Raw genomic sequence first — 19846 nt, forward strand, 5'->3', positions numbered from 1 at the left:
CTAGCGCTACCTGGCTATTATTCACATTTAGATCACTATCCTTGTAGCCCACCTGTAATCAGTCTGCCTGCAATGCAGGAGACCTGGGTTCAATCCCTGGATTGGGAAGATTCCCTGGAGAAGGGAAAGGCTACCCACTCCAGTATTCTGGCCTGGAGAATTCTTTGAACTGTATAGTCCCTGGGGTTGCAAAGAGTTGGACATGACTGAACAACTTTCACATTCACATTTAGATCAAAGTGACACTATGAATTTTATGCTCAAACCAGGTGGCACAGTGGTAAAGAATCTGCCTGCCAGTGCAGGAGGCATAAGAGATTTGGGCTTAATCCTTGGGCTGGAAAGATCCCCTGGAGTAGGAAATGGCTACCCACTCCAGTATTCCTGCCTGGAGAATTCCATGGGCAGAGGAGCCTGGCAGTTGGGCTATAGTCCGTGGGGACTGAGCACACACATAAACACAAGCAAGCATATGCTCAAACACACATTCTTGAACAGAAAAATCTAATGAGATTAATTTTTTTAAATTTAAAGGAATCTATAACTGTTGTACTTACTACTGTGCTTTCCTCCTCTGGGAGTTATCTGTTTCTGTACTTGCACTGGGAGTTTTGACACTGAATCTTGATGCTGAAGCACAGGAGTATGGTCAGGCACATCATTATCAGAAGCTACACAAAAGAGATTCCTTAAGTTCCTTCATAGATACACAGATCATATTTGTGAGTGCAAAATATTCAAAAGTGTATACATTTTAAAGCAAAGAAGATTAAAGAAACCATAATTAAACACAATGGTATATATAATGCATGGTACATAATGTGTAGAAACAGCTGTACCCATGCTATAATCTGAGTGAAACCCATCACTAGATATTGACATGGAGGGATTTCTGGATATAATGCTAACTTAGGAAAAAAACTGAAAAGGGGAAAGCTAGTATGGAAACTTTGGGTAAAGAATAAGAAGAAATGAGAAAAAACAAGGAGAGAGAGGGAAAAAAATAGAGAAAACACAGGAAAGCAATCACCAAATAATGTACATAGATATCTACAAAAGGAGAGGAAGACTGAGGAAAGAATGATAAACCTCTAAAAGCACTGTTTTATGTACTACTTAACTCTTGAAGAAGACTCAACTCTATGTATTTCTAAATATAATTAAACCAATAGGGACAAGAATATGGAATGGAAAGAGAAAGCAAACGTAATAAAACAAAACTGAAGGAAAAATAAAAGGAATAACACATGGTTACAGTAATTAATATAAACCCTCACAGCTAGACATGGGAGTGGGGTGGGTAGGGGAAAGTTGACCATAGTCAAGTCATGAAATCAATTTCAAACTTGGCTGTTGTCCTAATGGTATGTGCAAAGTTATTCCAAAACCATGTGTGAAGCATTACAGGATGGAGCAAATGAGTAATCATGCTGATGCTCTTTAGAACTCTAGCTACCCGAGCCCTGGGATCCATAAAATGGAAGGAGCCTTTTGTTTGGGATTCCTTCAGCTGGGAGACCACCCCTCACGTCAGTCTGCACTGATGTGTCAGCTTCTTGGCAGGGGCTCTTCCATGGTGTGAAAGGGAACACAATGGAGCTGGTGATCTCCCCTGTCTGATCTACAGCCTACACTCTGAGGGTAAGTGAATAATGATTCACTGTAACCTTGAGTTTGGTTGTTATCTTAATAGACCTACTCAGAAACTGGCATTTCTTTTCTCTCATTACCAAGTTAGCACAAGGAGAAGTGTGGTCAATGAAGCCCAGTGCTTTTGTGGAGGGAACATGGTGGCAAGTACCAATAAGCACGCACAGCATCGTGGGGAGGGAGCTACCACCAGATTACTTGCAAGATACAGAAAGGGGACTTTGCCAATGAGGCAAATGAGCTTCATAAACTAGGGGATACCATGTGGCTCTCAAGAGTACCTACTGCACTGTTTGCAAAAGGTCTGATTAAACTGGAGTTGATTTCAGTTTAGTTCAGTTGCTCAGTCGTGTCGGACTCTTTGCGACCTCATGGGCTGCAGCACGCCAGGCCTCCCTGTCCATCACCAACTCCTGGAGTTTACTCAAACTCATGTCCTTTGAGTCAGTGATGCCATCCAACCATCTCATCCTCTGTCATCCCCTTCTCCTCCCGCCTTCAATCTTTCCCAGCATCAGGGTCATTTCAAATGAGTCAGCTCTTCACATCAGGTGGCCAAAGTACTGGAGTTTCAGCTTCAACATCAGTTCTTCCAATGAATATTCAGGACTAATTTCCTTTAGGATGGTCTGGTTGGATCTCCTTGCAGTCCAAGAGACTCTCAAGAGTCTTCTCCAACACCACAGTTCAAAAGCATCAATTCTTCAGTGCTCAGCTTTATTTTTTTTTAATTTTACTTTATTTTTAAACTTTACAATATTGTATTGGTTTTGCCAAACATTGAAATGAATCCGCCACAGGTATACATGTGTTCCCCATCCTGAACCCTCATCCGTCCTCCCTCCCCATACCATCCCTCTGGGTCTTCCCAGTGCACCAGCCCCAAGCATCCAGTATCGTGCATCGAATCTGGAATACATGACTACTGGAAAAGCCACAGACTTGACTAGAAGGACCTTTGTTGGCAAAGTAATGTCTTTGCTTTTGAGTATGCTAAGTTGGTCTTAACTTTCCTTCCAAGGAGTAAGCGTCTTTTAATTTCATGGCTACAGTCATCATCTACAGTGATTTTGGAGCCCCCCAAAATAAAGTCTGACACTGTTTCCACTGTTTCCCCATTTATTTGCCATGAAGTGATGGGATTGGATGTCATGATCTTCGTTTTCTGAATGTTGAGCTTTAAGCCAACTTTTTCCCTCTCCTCTTTCACTTTCATCAAGAGGCTTTTTAGTTCCTCTTCACGTTCTGCCATAAGGGTGGTGTCATGTGCATATCTGAGGTTATTGATATTTCTCCCGGCAATCTTGATTCCAGCTTGTGCTTCATCCAGCCCAGTGTTTGTCATGATGTACTCTGCATATAAATTAAATAAGCAGGGTGACAATATACAGCCTTGACGTACTCCTTTTCCTATTTGGAACCAGTCTGTTGTTCCATATCCAATTGCTTCCTGACCTGCATATAAATTTCTAAAGAGTTGATTTAGTACCATAATACTATGTTGTCAGTCACTCAGTCCCGTCTGATTCTTTGTGACCCCACAGAGTATTGTCCGTGGAATTTTCCAGACCAAAATACTGGAGTGGGTAAGCCGTTCCCTTCTCCAGGGGATCTTCCCAGCCCAGGGATCAAACCCAGGTCTCCCACATCGCAAGCAGATTCTTTACCAGCTGAGCCACCAAGGAAGCTCAAGAATATTGGAGTGGTTAGCCTATCCCTCCTCCAGTGGATCTTCCCAACCCAAGGATCGAACTGGGGTCTCCTGCATTGTAGGTGGATTCTTTACCAGCTGAGCTAGTTTTAGGTACACAGCATAGTGATTCACTATTCTTTCAGAGTATAATCCATTATAGGTTATTACAAGATAATGGGTATAATTCTTTGTGCTCTATAGTATATCCTTGCTGCGTATCTATTTTATATAGTAGTTTGTATTGGTTCATACCACCACAATTGTCCTTCTCATCTTTCATCCCCCTTTTGATAACCCCAAGTTAGTGCTCTATATCTGTGAGTTTTGTTTCTACTTTGTAAACACATTCATTTTTATTATTTTTGAGATTACAGATATAAGTGATATCATACAATATATGTCCTTCTCTCTCTAATTTGTCTCACTATAAACTACTTTCTGGAATCCATTCATGTAACTGCAAATGTCAGAGCTGCACTCCTTTTCATGGCTGAGTAACATTCCATTGTATACCTCATCTTAATCCCGTCATCTGTGCCTAATTCCTTGCATAAGCTTTTCAGTTCTGAAGGAGAACAACTGTCTTTGTCCTTAGCCTTTGATTCACCTAACAAGATGCTGAATGACTCAGATGAGAGACTCAATACACTGGCTCTGAAAAACTAGAGAAGGAATTTTATAGTTACTGATGGGTCCAGAAACTTTGGAGGCCCTGCATGCTAAATTGTACTGCTGAATTGCACTGACCACTCTAGCATGCCCTGGAACCAACAGATAGCCTATGAGGCAGTGAGTTGTTGAGATTCACACTTTAATGAAAAAAGAAAGCAGAGTCCTAAGGATTGTTTTCCCTAGCTACTCAGAGAGACTCTGCTGACTAAGGTAGTTTGCCTCTGTGAAAAAGAAGTCATTTTGTTAAACTAGGTGAGGGAGAGGGTACACTGTAGGGCCTGTCACTGTAGAACCCACTGTATGATGTGCCAGTCCATTCTTGCCCAATGAGGTAGAAGCAAAGGGGGATCAGAGACATGAACACCTGAGACCTTTTCCCCTCCTCGGCTGAGTGCACATCTGGCTCCAACAGAAGAGCCCTTACATTGGAATTTTCGTTGCCTTGAAAAACACACTTGGATCATCACTTACAGAGGTTCTTAAAGGCTCTATGAGCCACACTGCTGATCTCTAAAGTCATGGGTGGAGAAAGGACAGTAAAAATATTTCTGATCCGACTCAGATTTTTTTTTGTTTCCGTCAGGTCAACTTTACCGGTTTTTAAGCTCAATTAAACCTGCTTATAAGATGATGTCTATTACTTCACAGCACAATGCACATCCTGACTGACAAATTTTAAGACATAGGAAAAGAAGCTACCAACAAAACAGTACTAATTGACCACTGAATAGACCTAAAAATCCTAATGGGCACCTACCCCTAGACGATCTGGTTAAAGATTTTCCCAAAGAAATCTCTAGGTCTAGTTCCTAACCAGTGGGGCCTTAAAGAGAACATTAATAGGCATTTTACCGAAGAGCTCCTAGCCAAGTAGTGGGCCATGGGTCTCAGCACACACTAAAGTCAAATTGTGATGACACCTGTAACTAATATTGATACAAATGCTCCTCCCTCTGCTCCAAGTGACACTGATGTGAGTCAGAGAAGCCTCCATTACTTTTATTCAAACCTCCCAGCTTTAAACCATAAGCAACATTAGGGGTTAGGTTAATATTCCAACATCATCAGTGGTTATCTGAGCATGTGTGCCAAAGTCAGAACTCAAAGTAGGGAGCAGGGATACTGTATTTCTAGAGTCATTTGGTGACTGGGGCAGAGGTGACCATGATCTCCATGACCTTCCATGGCACAAGGGCCCTGCCATGGGTAGAGGCATCCATTGGGCTTCTGTTCCCATAATTACCTGAAGCTGGCTGAAAGGCACAAAAATTCCAGAGAGCCAATTATTCACCTGCTATTGTCCTTGTGGAATTGGTGATAGACAAGGAGGCCTGGTGTGCTGTGACTCACAGGGTTGCAAAGAGTCGGACACTACTGAGCGACTGAACTGAACTGAACTGATTGTCCTTGGGGCATTGATCTGCTGGTCATCACCAAGTAATCTTTAGAATTTTCAACACCCCAAGACATATATTAATCAAATTAACAAAGATCAAACACAAAGAACAAATATTAAAAGCAGCAAGGGAAAAACAACAAATAACACACAAGGGAATTCCCATAAGGATAACAGCTGATCTTTCAATAGAAACTCTTCAAGCCAGGAGGGAATGGCAAGACATACTTAAAATGATGAAAGAAAATAACCTACAGCCCAGATTATTGTGCCCAGCAAGGATTTCATTCAAGTATGAAGGAGAAATCAAAAGCTTTTCAGACAAGCAAAAGCTGAGAGAATTCAGCACCACCAAACCAGCTGTCCAACAAATACTAAAGGATATTCTCTAGACAGGAAACACAAAAACGGTGTATAAATTCGAACCCAAAACAATAAAGTAAATGGCAACGGGATCATACTTATCAGTAATTACCTTAAACGTAAATGGGTTGAATGCCCCAACCAAAAGACAAAGACTGGCTGAATGGATACAAAAACAAGACCCCTACATACGTTGTCTACAGGAGACCCACCTCAAAACAGGGGACACATACAGACTGAAAGTGAAGGGCTGGAAAAAGATTTTCCATGCAAATAGGGACCAAAGAAAGCAGGAGTAGCAATACTCACATCAGATAAAATAGACTTTAAAACAAAGGCTGTGAAAAGAGACAAAGAAGGTCACTAACATAATGATCAAAGGATCAATCCAAGAAGAAGATATAACAATTATAAATATATATGCACCCAACACAGGAGCACCGAAGTATGTAAGACAAATGCTAACAAGTATGAAAGGAGAAATTAACAATAACACAATAATAGTGGGAGACTTTAATACCCCACTCACACCTAAGGATAGATCAACTAAACAGAAAATTAACAAGGAAACACAAACTTTAAATGATACAATAGACCAGTTAGACCTAATTGATATCTATAGGGCATTTCATCCCAAAACAATGAATTTCACCTTTTTCTCAAGCGCACATGGAACCTTCTCCAGGATAGATCACATCCTGGGCCATAAAGCTAGCCTTGGTAAATTAAAAAAAATAGAAATCATTCCAAGCATCTTTTCTGACCACAATGCAGTAAGATTAGATCTCAATTACAGGAGAAAAACTATTAAAAATTCCAACATATGGAGGCTGAACAACATGCTGCTGAATAACCAACAAATCACAGAAGAAATCAAAAAAGAAATCAAAATTTACATAGAAACTAATGAGAATGAAAACACAACAACCCAAAACCTGTGGGACACTTTAAAAGCAGTCCTAAGGGGAAAGTTCATAGCAATACAGGCACACCTCAAGAAACAAGAAAAAAGTCAAATAAATAACCTAACTCTACACCTAAAGCAACTAGAAAAGGAAGAAATGAAGAACCCCAGGGTTAGTAGAAGGAAAGAAATCTTAAAAATTAGAGCAGAAATAAATGCAAAAGAAACAAAAGAGACCATAGCAAAAATCAACAAAACCAAAAGCTGGTTCTTTGAAAGGATAAATAAAATTGACAAACCATTAGCCAGACTCATCAAGAAACAAAAGGAGAAAAATCAAATCAATAAAATTAGAAACAAAAATGGAGAGATCACAACAGACAACACAGAAATACAAAGGATCATAAGAGACTACTATCAACAATTATATGACAATAAAATGGACAACGAGGAAGAAATGGACAAATTCTTAGAAAAGTACAACTTTCCAAAACTGGACCAGGAAGAAATAGAAAATCTTAACAGACCCATCACAAGCACAGAAATTGAAACTGTAATCAAAAATCTTCCAGCAAACAAAAGCCCAGGTCCAGACGGCTTCACAGCTGAATTCTACCAAAAAATTTAGAGAAGAGCTAACACCTATCCTACACAAACTCTTCCAGAAAATTGCAGAGGAAGGTAAACTTCCAAACTCATTCTATGAGACCACCATCACCCTAATACCAAAACCTGACAAAGATCCCACAAAAAAAGAAAACTACAGGCCAATATCACTGATGAACATAGATGCAAAAATCCTTAACAAAATTCTAGCAATCAGAATCCAACAACACATTAAAAAGATCATACACCATAACCAAGTGGGCTTTATCCCAGGGATGCAAGGATTCTTCAATATCCGCAAATCAATCAATGTAATACACCACATTAACAAATTGAAAAATAAAAACCATATGATTATCTCAATAGATGCAGAGAAAGCCTTTGACAAAATTCAACATCCATTTATGATAAAAACTCTCCAGAAAGCAGGAATAGAAGGAACATACCTCAACATAATAAAAGCTATATATGACAAACCCACAGCAAACATTATCCTCAATGGTGAAAAATTGAAAGCATTTCCTCTAAAGTCAGGAACAAGACAAGGGTGCCCACTTTCACCATTACTATTCAACATAGTTTTGGAAGTTTTGGCCACAGCAATCAGAGCAGAAAAAGAAATAAAAGGAATCCAAATTGGAAAAGAAGAAGTAAAACTCTCACTACTTGCAGATGACATGATCCTCTACATAGAAAACCCTAAAGACTCCACCAGAAAATTACTAGAGCTAATCAATGACTATAGTAAAGTTGCAGGATATAAAATCAACCCACAGAAATCCCTTGCATTCCTATACACTAATAATGAGAAAACTGAAAGAGAAATTAAGGAAACAATTCCATTCACCATTGCAATGGAAAGAATAAAATACTTAGGAATATATCTACCTAAAGAAACTAAAGACCTATATATAGAAAACTATAAAACACTGGTGAAAGAAATCAAAGAGGACACTAATAGATGGAGAAATATACCATGTTCATGGATTGGAAGAATCAATATAGTGAAAATGAGTATACTACCCAAAGCAATTTATAGATTCAATGCAATCCCTATCAAGCTACCAACAGTATTCTTCACAGAGCTAGAACAAATAATTTCACAATTTGTATGGAAATACAAAAAACCTCGAATAGCCAAAGCGATCTTGAGAAAGAAGAATGGAACTGGAGGAATCAACCTACCTGACTTCAGGCTCTACTACAAAGCCACAGTTATCAAGACAGTATGGTACTGGCACAAAGACAGAAATATAGATCAATGGAACAAAATAGAAAGCCCAGAGATAAATCCACGCACATATGGACATCTTATCTTTGACAAAGGAGGCAAGAATATACAATGGATTAAAGACAATCTCTTTAACAAGTGGTGCTGGGAAATCTGGTCAACCACTTGTAAAAGAATGAAACTAGAACACTTTCTAACACCATACACAAAAGTAAACTCAAAATGGATTAAAGATCTCAATGTAAGACCAGAAACTATAAAACTCCTAGAGGAGAACATAGGCAAAACACTCTCTGACATACATCACAGCAGGATCCTCTATGACCCACCTCCCAGAATATTGGAAATAAAAGCAAAAATAAACAAATGGGACCTAATTAACCTTAAAAGCTTCTGCACATCAAAGGAAACTATTAGCAAAGTGAAAAGACAGCCTTCAGAATGGGAGAAAATAATAGCAAATGAAGCAACTGACAAACAACTAATCTCAAAAATATACAAGCAACTCCTACAGCTCAACTCCAGAAAAATAAATGACCCAATCAAAAAATGGGCCAAAGAACTAAATAGACATTTCTCCAAAGAAGACATACAGATGGCTAACAAACACATGAAAAGATGCTCAACATCACTCATTATCAGAGAAATGCAAATCAAAACCACTATGAGGTACCACTTCACACCAGTCAGAATGGCTGCGATCCAAAAGTCTACAAATAATAAATGCTGGAGAGGGTGTGGAGAAAAGGGAACCCTCTTACACTGCTGGTGGGAATGCAAACTAGTACAGCCACTATGGAGAACAGTGTGGAGATTCCTTAAAAAACTGTAAATAGAACTGCCTTATGATCCAGCAATCCCACTACTGGGCATACACACTGAGGAAACCAGAAGGGAAAGAGACACATGTACCCCAATGTTCATCGCAGCACTGTTTATAATAGCCAGGACATGGAAGCAACCTAGATGTCCATCAGCAGATGAATGGATAAGAAAGCTGTGGTACATATACACAATGGAGTATTACTCAGCCATTAAAAAGAATACATTTGAATCAGTTCTAATGAGGTGGATGAAACTGGAGCCTATTATACAGAGTGAAGTAAGCCAGAAGGAAAAACACCAATACAGTATACTAACGCATATATATTGAATTTAGAAAGATGCTAACAATAACCCTGTGTACGAGACAGCAAAAGAGACACTGATGTATAGAACAGTCTTATGGACTCTGTGGGAGAGGGAGAGGGTGGGAAGATTTGGGAGAATGGCATTGAAACGTGTAAAATATCATGTATGAAACGAGATGCCAGGTTCAATGCACGATACTGGATGCTTGGGGCTAGTGCACTGGGACGACCCAGAGGGATGGTATGGAGAGGGAGGAGGGAGGAAGATTCAGGATGGGGAACACATGTATACCTGTGGCAGATTCATTTTGATATTCGGCAAAACTAATACAATTATGTAAAGTTTAAAAAAAAAAAAAGAATAGAATTTTCAACCCAAGGTATCAATATTTCTGCTTTTTTCTCTAAGTAGCTTATGGTATTCACTGTTTAGTCAAAGTGTATGATTTCTATAAAATATACCTCAAACATATATAATCATGAAACCAAATAAAAACATCTTCTAATGAGCTTAATTTATAATAATTAAAACTTTTCTGTAGTTTTCATTGTTCTTCAGTTCCTAAGTCGTGTCCAACTCTTAGCAACCCCATGGACTGCAGCACACCAGGGTCCTCTGTTCTCCAATATTACCCAGAGTTTGTTTAAACTCCTGCCCATTGAGTCGGTGATGCTATCTAACTATACTTACTAGTAAGTGTTTCCCCTTTGTGAAAACTTGGTTTCTTCACGTGAATCTCTGATTTTGACCTGGAGTCTTGATGCTCCAACATAGGATTTCCATCTAGTACTTCATCCTGAGCTGTACAGAGAGAAGAATTAAGCCCACTAAATTAAAAAAAAAAAAGAGAGATCTATTGAGAAATCCCTAGATTTCAAATTTATAACAGCAGCTGCTGTTATAAGAGTGAACAGCAGCTGCTGCTGCTACTGCTGCTAAGTCACTTCAGTTGTGTCCGACTCTGTGCGACCCCATAGATGGCAGCCCACCAGGCTACTCCGTCCCTGGGATTCTCCAGGCAAGAGCAATGGAGCGGGTTGTCATGAAGGTACAAGAACATCACTATAATGTGAGATCTTATGTGAAAACTAGGAAGAGTCTTAATGAACGTAAGGAAGGTATTTTACCACATCATTAATATTTCTAGACTTCAAATATGTTTTATAGTAGACTCTCATCTTCGGATATTTCTTATTGTTTTTGCCTAATATATATTGATAGATCAAACAAAGAAAATACATATGTGTAAGGTAATGCATAGCAGCATATTTATAATTACAAAAAACTCAAAATCACTTAAACATGCCAGCATAGGAGACTGGTAGCTAAAGTAACAAATGTAAACTATGAAAATACAGACTATGGGCTATAAAGTGGCACACAGTTGTACAAATACCTGGACAAACAGGTATAAAAGGAATGAAGATCCCAACAAACTGACTTGGAAGCATTTCTAGGAATTAACTTTTAATGGACCAAAAAAAAAACCTTAAAGAGAGAATACCTAGTGTGCCATCTTTTAAGAAAAAAATGAAAGGGAATTTTTAAAAATGACAAAAGATGCTAATCTATAAAAAAGGAAATAAAGGAGGGGGCTTCCCTGGTGGCTCAGTGGTAAAGAATCTGCCTGTGGATGTAGGAGATGTGGTTTGATCCCTAATCTGGGAGGATCCCACATGCCTCGGAGCAACCAAGCCCATGTGCTACAACTATTAAGCCTGTGTTCTAGAGCCCATGTGCCGCAACTACTGAAATCTGTGTGCCCTACAGCCTATGCTCCTCAACAAGAGAAGCCACCACAACGAGAAGGCCTCACACTACAACTAGAGGGTAGCCCCCGCTCGTCACAACTAGAGAAGAGCCCCCACAGCAGTGAACACCCAAAACATCCAAAAATAAAATTATAAAAAAAATAAATACAGGAAATATAAACCAAAAACAACATACCCATATGTGTGCTTAGTTGCATCTGATTCTTTGCGACTTCATGGACTGCTAGGCTTTTCTGTCCATGGAATTTTCTAAGCAAGGTTAATGGAGTGGGTTGCCATTTCCTACTACAAAGGATCTTCCTGACCCATGGATGCAATGCATGTCTCCTGAGTTTCCTGTGTTGGGAGGTGGATTCTTTACCACTGTGCCAGTAGCTCATAAAAGTCACTGCAGACATGGCTGGCTAAGCCATACCTAGTGACTACTATTTACTCTCAGCCTATCTATGACACTGATGTATACTCCAAGATGTGGTGAATTTCTGACACTCATGTCTAATGAAAGAGAATTCAGGTTTCTCAGTTTCACTTGACCAGCAACCAGAGGAGACTATACAGACTCCACCATGGAGGAGCTACTCTTCTTAATTTAGGGCGGGACACTGACACCTTGTTGGCTGTGTCTCAACAGAACCCCTGGTTCTGAGTTCCCTGACAGGGGCCACTGTGTCCAAGGAGGACAAGGGAGGGGATGCGGAAAAAAGACACAAACACCTGAGACAATTTCCTTATTCCTCTGGCTGACATTTATTTTCTGAAAACTGTCCATGCATGGTGAGCTCCCTGCCACTGGAAACGCTGTCTAGTTACCCAGCAATGGAGGCTCAAGGAAGGGATGGATGGACTCTCTACCACTCATCTTGTGCCATAAAGTGAACCATGGAGGCCAACACAGCCCTGTGAGACTCAAAACATTGATGAAATTTATTACTGATGACCAGCTAGTCCCCTGCTACCCACAGTGACCTTAACTCTATTTTTACCTAGAACACTTGGCTTTTCAAAATAAATAAGATGAGGGATTAGACTAACATCCTTTTGTCCCCAGCAGCATCTGATGATATAAGCCAACTCAGACTTCAAAGTGGCAAAGAGGGGAGCCCATCTATTGGGCCATTTGGCTTCTACTTTACCAATAACTATTATCTCCACAACTCTGATACCATGATGAGAGGATGCCATGATGAAAAGTAATGCTTTTTGACCCTTAATTAAACCTGACCATTCTGCAGGTGCCTTTGGGCATTATAAACCTCTATTTCATAGCCCCCACAACTGAATACATAATTAGTGCAGATATATTTTCTGTGTGAACTCCAATTCACATCAGCCCCAAGCCGTGATGAGCACTGCTGTACTCAGAATCATTTCAGTGGGGCACATGGAAGACTGTAAACCTACCAGACTACCAGTGCCTACAGACTTGTCTCCAGAAACAACTACTAATAAGAGAAAAAGTAATGCCTGCCCTGTTTGAGTGAACCAAACATCTCTGTGAGATTCCTTCTCCATTCAACAGCTAAGACAATCTGTGCATATGGCCTTACCTGCCTACAGACTTAACTATAGGCAGCTTAATGCTGTGGTACAGATCAGGACACTGGCCTGATGTAATGACACTGTAACTTCCCTAGAGGCTCTTGACCCAGCTGAAGGAAATAGGTATGAAGCAATTCATATTACAAATGCCCTTTACAGCATCCCTGTCTACAAGATCATCAGGTTCACTTTGGCTTTTCTATAACAGGTTTTACTACACCTTTAATGTTATTGTCTGAAATGCAGTACTTAGGTACAATCTCAAGAACGACAGAATGATCTTGATTTATTTCCAAGGCAAACCATTCAACATCACGGTAAACCAAGACTATGTCCCCAAACCCTAATGCTGAAATGCTGAACAGTTCTATGAAAACCTACAAGACCTTTTAAGCTAACACCAAAAAAAAAAAAAAAAATGTCCTTTTCATCATAGGGAATTGGAATGAAAAAGAAGGAAGTCAAGAGAAATCTGGAGTAACAGCCAAGTTTGACCTTGGAGTACAAAATGAAGCAGGGCAAAGGCTATCAGAGTTCTGCTAAGAGAACCCACTGGTCATAGTAAACACCCTCTTCCAACAACACAGGAGACGATTCTACATATGGATTTCTCTAGATGGTCAATACCAAAATCAGACTGATTATATTCTCTGCAGCCAAAGATGGAGAGGCTCTATACAGTCAGCAAAAACAAGACCCGGAGCTGACTAACTGTGGCTCAGATCATGAAGTCCTTATTGCAAAATTCAGACTTAAATTGAAGAAAGTAGGGAAAACCACTAGGCCATTCAGATATGATCTAAATCAAATCCCTTATGATTATACAGTGGAAGTGAATAATAGATGTAAGGGATTAGATCTGATAGAAAGACTGCCTGAAGAACTATGGACGGAGATTCGTAACATTGTACAGGAGGCGGTGACCAAAATTATCCAAAAAGAAAAAGAAATCAAGAAGGCAAAATGGTTGTCTGAGGAGGAATTATAAAGAGCTGAGAAAAAAAGAGATATAAAAGGCAAAGGAGAAAGGGAAAGATATATTCAAAAGAATGCAGAGTTCCAGAGAATAGCAAGGAGAGATAAGAAAAACTTCTTAAACAAACAATGCAAAGAAATAGAGGAAAACGATAGAATAGGAAAGACTAGAGATCTCCTCAAGAAAATTGGAGATATCAAGGGAACATCTCATGCAAACATGGGCACAATAAAGGACAGAAATGGCAAGGACCTAACAGAAGCAGAAGAGATTAAGAAGAGGTGGCAAGAATACACAGAAATGTATAAAAAAGTCTCAATGACCCAAATAAGCACAATTGTTAGTCACTTACCTAGAGTCAGACATCCTGAAATGTGAAGTCAAGTGGGCTTTAGGAAGCATTACGGCTAGTGGAGTGATGAAATTATGGGACCATCTAGTCAAAGCTATGGTTTTTCCACTAGTCATGGATGGATGTGAGAATTTGGACCATAATGAAGGCTGAACTACAAAGAAATGATGCTTTTGAAATATGGTGCTGGAGAAGACTCTCAAGAGTCCCTTGGACAACAAGGAGATCAAACCAGTCAATCCTAAAGGAAATCAACCCTGAATATCATTGCAAGGACTGATGCTTAAGCTGAAGTTCCACTACTCTGGCTACCTGATGTGAAGAGCTGACTCATTGGAAAACACCCTGATGCTGGGGAAGATTGTGGCAGGAGAAGAAGGGGATATCTAAAAATGTGTTTTATGTGTTGGTTGGATGACATTACTGACTCAATGGTCATGCTGCTGCTGCTAAGTTGCGTCAGTCGTGTCCAACTTTCTGCGACCCCATAGACGGCAGCCCACTAGGCTCCCCTGTCCCTGGGATTCTCCAAGCAAGAATGCTGGAGTGGGTTGCCGTTTCCTTCTCCAATGCATGAAAGTGAAAGTGAAGTTGCTCAGCTGTGTCTGACTCTTCTCGACCCCATGGACTGTACCCTACCAGGCTCCTCCATCCATGGGATTTTCCAGGCAAGAGTACTGGAGTGGGGTGCCATTGTCTTCTCCACAATGGACATGAGTTTCAGCAAACTCTGGGGGATAGTGAAGGACAGGGAAGCCTGGCATGCTGCAGTTCATGGGGTTGCCAAGAGTCAGACACAACTAAGAGACTGAACAAATGTCCTTCCAGAAGGTTGAGCAGGAAAGTCCAACTCCCAGATGGAGCACCAACCTCCACATATAATCAATGTCTCCTACATGGTACAGGCAAGGGTACTACCCAACCAGAACTGGATGCCATTTTGACCCACATGTGGCACTATGTCTAGGACATTATCATGGACAAGGGATAAGGACCTATGACTCATGGGAAATTCCTGGGAATAAACTGCGAAAGGAGAGTAGGTCTCTCTCAGGAGGCAATAACTGCCAAGTTTTAGTCATGCTCAGACTCTCAGTCCCAACAATACAAAGGATGCCCAATGACTGGTGGGATTCACATATGGTAGCAGACACTGGTACTCACACATCCCCCTACAGGGTCACCTTAATGACAGCACCCAGAGACCAGGTTACCAAAAAGACCTGCATGCTGAGTGGGGCCTGACAACAGAATGCCCTGGAGGCCCTGCAAATGCCTACACAGGCAACACTTTTCCTTTCATCAAATCCACAGCCTTTTAAGTTACAGGTCTCAGTAACCTTTCTGATGCCTATTAGAGTCTGTGGCAAAAGAACATGGCCACACATCAGAGGTGCCCACCTGGCTCTCAGATCCCTAATCTTGTATTTGCTGGCTGAAAGCAGACACCCTTTCAAAGACTGCATACAAGTTTTGGGCCTTGGTGAACACTGAATGCAGAAGTCTCTCCATGAAATAGTCTATTCAGAAGAAATTCCAACCAAATGCTAAATGGTTCTTCCTCTGTAGTTGTTTTATACTATTCAGAGTTAGATCAAAGTGTAAAATTACTATAAATTAAACGTTCAAACATATATTCCTGAACTAAAGAAAAAAGATATGATGAGACTTTTTTTTTTTTAATTTAAAGGCATCTATAATTTTATGGGCTTCCCAGGTGGCTCAGCAGTAAAGAATCCGCTTGCCAATGCAGGAGACACAAATTCAATCACTGGGTTGGGAAGATCCCCTGGAGAAGTAAATGGCAACCCACTCTAGTATTCTTGCCTAGGAAATCCCATGGACAGAGGAGCCTGGTGGGCTATAATCCATGGGTTCACAAAAAAGCCGGATATGACTTAGGGACTAAAATAGCAATGATAGTAATTGTTACACTTACTGATGTGTTCTCCTCCTTTGGAAGTTTTCTGTTCCTGTATTGGAAGTTTTGGCACTGATTCTTGATGCTGAAGCACAGGAGTTTTGTCTGGAGCATCATCATAAGCTACATAAAAGAAATATACTGAGTTCCTTTATAGAAAAACAGATCTACTAAGAATTCTCTAGATTTCAAATTTGTAACAACATACAGCATATATTCTCATATTTTGACAAAGTTTTTATAAGTAAATTACCATAATGGGTCCCATCCCTTCATGGGAAATAGATGGGGAAACAGTGTCAGACTTTATTTTTTTGTGCTCCAAAATCACTGCAGATTGCAGCCATGAAATTAAAAGATGCTTACTCCTTGGAAGGAAAGTTATGACCAACCTAGATAGCTTATTAAAAAGCAGAGATATTACTTTGCCAACAAAGGTCCGTCTAATCAAGGCTATGGTTTTTCCAGTAGTCATGTATGGATGTGTGAGTTGGACTGTGAAGAAAGCTGAGCACCAAAGAATTGATGCTTTTGAACTGTGGTGCTAGAGAAGACTCTTGTGAGTTCCTTGGACCGCAAGGAGATCCAACCAGTCCATTCTAAAGGAGACCAGTCCTGGGTTTTCATTGGAAGGACTGATGCTGAGGCTGAAACTCCAATACTTGGGCCTCCTCATGTGAAGAGTTGACTCATTGGAGAAGACCCTGATGCTGGGAGGGATTGGGGCAGGAGGAGAAGGGGACGACAGAGGATGAAATGGCTGGATGGCATCACTGACTCGACGCACATGAGTTTGGGTGAACTCGGGAGTTGGTGATGGACAGGGAGGCCTGGCGTGCTGTGATTCATGGGGTCGCAAAGAGTCGGACATGACTGAGTGACTGAACTGAACTGAACCATAATGTCAGATGTGAAATAAACATTATGAGAACATTTTTAACTGGTATACCATAAAGAAGCTGTTTCAGTAATATTTCTGGACATTTTATATACATGTGTCTGTGTTTAGATATGCACACACACACACACACACACACACACACATATATATATATATATAAGGTCTCAAGTTTTCCTAGGTTATTTATACTATAGGCCAGTACAGGCTTATTTAACTAAAAATACAAATGAATATGTCCATGGTTCCTCATTACAACAAGTTTGTAAATGTACAATACCCTAAACCATATAAATTTTAAGGATAAAAATTCAGTTAAATAAACTAAGGTATATATTACCCACTGATTTATAATATAAATTATGGTAAACACTGTGGGACAAACAGCTGTACCTAGACCTATAATCTGAATGAAATTAATCTCTATATACTGACTTACAGGGATTTCTATAAGGGATTTCTAGGAATAAAGTTAAGTTAAAAAAAAAACTAAAAAGGGAAAATCTAGCATGTAAACTTTGGGTAAGGAAGAAAAAGAAATGAGAAAAAACAAGGAAAGATAAATAAATAGGTCAAACCCAGGAAAAGTATCATAAATCAATGTACTTGGTTGGGTACAAGATGAGAAGGAAGATTGAAAAAAGAAGGATAAGCCTGTAAAAATATCTCTTTGTACAATTTTTTAACTTTTGGAAGTAGATTCATGCCCTATATATTTCAAAGTATAATTAAGCCATAAGGGTAAGAAGATGGAGTAGAAAGAAAAAGTAAATGATATGAATCTGCTGAAAGCAAAATAAAAGCAGTAATTCATTGGTATGGTATTTAATACAAACCCTCACAGTTGGATATGGAAGTGGGGTGGGTAGGGGAAAGTCAATGACAGTCAAGTCATGAGATCATTTTCAAACTTGGCTGTTGTCCTAACAGTATGTGCAAAGTATTCTGAAACCATGTGTGAAGCATTACAGGATGCAGCAAATGAGTAATCATGCTGATGCTCTTTAGAACCCTAGCTACTGGGGCCCTGGGATCCATAAAATGGAAGGAGCCTTTTGTTTGGGGTTCCTTCAGCTGGGAGGCCACCCCTCACCTCAGTCTGCACTGATGTGGTCTGCCCCTTGGCAGGGGCTCTTCCATGGTGTGAAAGGGAACACAATGGAGCTGGTGATCTTCCCTGTCTGATCTACAGCCTACACCCTGAGGGTAAGTGAATAATAAATGGTTCATTGTAACCTTGGGTTCAGTTGCTATGCTAATAGGCCTATTCAGAAACTAGCATTTCTTTTCTCTGATTACCAAGTTAGCACAAGGAGCACTGTGGTCAACGAAGCCCAGTGCTTGTGTGGAGGGAACACTTTGGGAAGTACCAACCAGCATGCAGGACATGGTGGTGAGGGAGCTACCAGAGACCCACAAGGCACTCTGCTAGCAGGGAAATGACTCTACTAAAGTTGATGCCACAGGGATGTGGAAAGTGCTACTGTGTTATTTCCAACGTTTTCATCAAATTGAAGTTGACTTAAAATATTGTGTTAGTTTCAGGTGTACAGCATAGTGATTCACTATTTTTGCAGACTATATTACAAGATAATGAATATAATTCCCTGTGCTATATAGTACATTGTTGTTGCTTACCTATTTTATACACAGTAGTTTGTATCTGTTCATCCTAAACCCCTGATGGTGCTTCCCATCCTTCATCTCCCTTCTGATAACCGCAAGTTTGTGTTCTATATATGTGAGTCTGTTCCTATTTTGTATACACATTTGTTTTTTAGAATCTAAATATAAGTGGTATCATACAGTATTTGCCTGTCTCTGTTGACTTGTCTCTCTATATAATACTCTCTGGGTCTGCACATGTTGCTGCAAATAGCAGTATTTCACGCTTTTCATGACTGAGTAATATTCCACTGTATGCCTCATCTTAATCCATCATCTGTGCCTGGATTATTTGCATAACTTTTCAGTTCTGAAGTAGAACAACTGTCTATTCCCTTAGCCTCTGATTCACCTACCAAGATGCTCAATGACACATAGGCTTTGAGAAAATTAGAGAAGCAACTTTACAGCTACTAATGGGTCCAGAGTCTTTGGAGGCCCTGCATGCTGAATTGCACCCTGGAACCACTGTCAGCTTTAGTATGTCCTGGAACTAACAGTCTATGGGCAGTGAGTTGTTGAGATTCATACTTTAATTAAAAACATACAAGGTCCTGAGGATTGCTCTGCCTAGCAACTTAGAGAAACATCAGTGACTAAGGTAGTCTGCCTGCATGAAGAGGAAGTCATTTTATTAAACTAGGTGAGGGAGACCGTACACTGTAGGGCCTCTCACTGTACAATGAACTGTATGATGTGCCAGTCCCTTATTGCCCAGTGAGGTAGAGGAAAAGAGGGATCAGAGACGTGAGCACCTAGGACCTTTCCCTTCCTTGGCTGAGTGCATGTTTGGCTCCAACAGAAGAGCCCTTACACTGGAATTCCCCTTGCCTTGAAAAACACACTTGGATCATCACTTGCAGAGGTTTTCTTAAAGGCTCCATGAGCCACACTGGTGGTCTCTAAAGTCACAGGTGGAGTGAGGACATTAAAAATATTTCTGATAAGACTCATATTTCTATTTACTTTCCTTCAGGCCAACTTCACTGGTTTTTGAGCTCAGTTAAACTTACTTATAAGGTGATGTCTGTTGGTTCACGGCACAATGACTGACAAATTTCAAGACATGGGAAAAGT

The 19846-nt window shown here is 40.1% G+C and overlaps 1 protein-coding gene across 12 annotated transcripts in view; it reads right to left on the reverse strand.

Annotated features, from left to right (window-relative positions):
- CCDC7 (coiled-coil domain containing 7) overlaps window positions 1-19846 on the reverse strand; it is a 266671-nt gene that overhangs the window by 112952 nt on the left and 133873 nt on the right. For 11 of the 12 annotated variants that reach the window (XM_059892902.1, XM_025000934.2, XM_025000939.2 and 8 more), the window contains 3 exons: window positions 16225-16329; window positions 10337-10447; window positions 558-671 (listed from right to left, as the gene is read on the reverse strand). In XM_059892902.1, the coding sequence (XP_059748885.1) occupies window positions 558-671; window positions 10337-10447; window positions 16225-16329 (330 nt within the window). The remainder of the gene's footprint in view (window positions 1-557; window positions 672-10336; window positions 10448-16224; window positions 16330-19846) is intronic. The other variant, XM_059892904.1, reaches the window with a different exon arrangement.

The sequence above is a fragment of the Bos taurus genome, chromosome 13, assembly GCF_002263795.3.
Source record: "Bos taurus isolate L1 Dominette 01449 registration number 42190680 breed Hereford chromosome 13, ARS-UCD2.0, whole genome shotgun sequence".
In the NCBI taxonomy this organism is placed as follows: Eukaryota; Metazoa; Chordata; class Mammalia; order Artiodactyla; family Bovidae; genus Bos; species Bos taurus.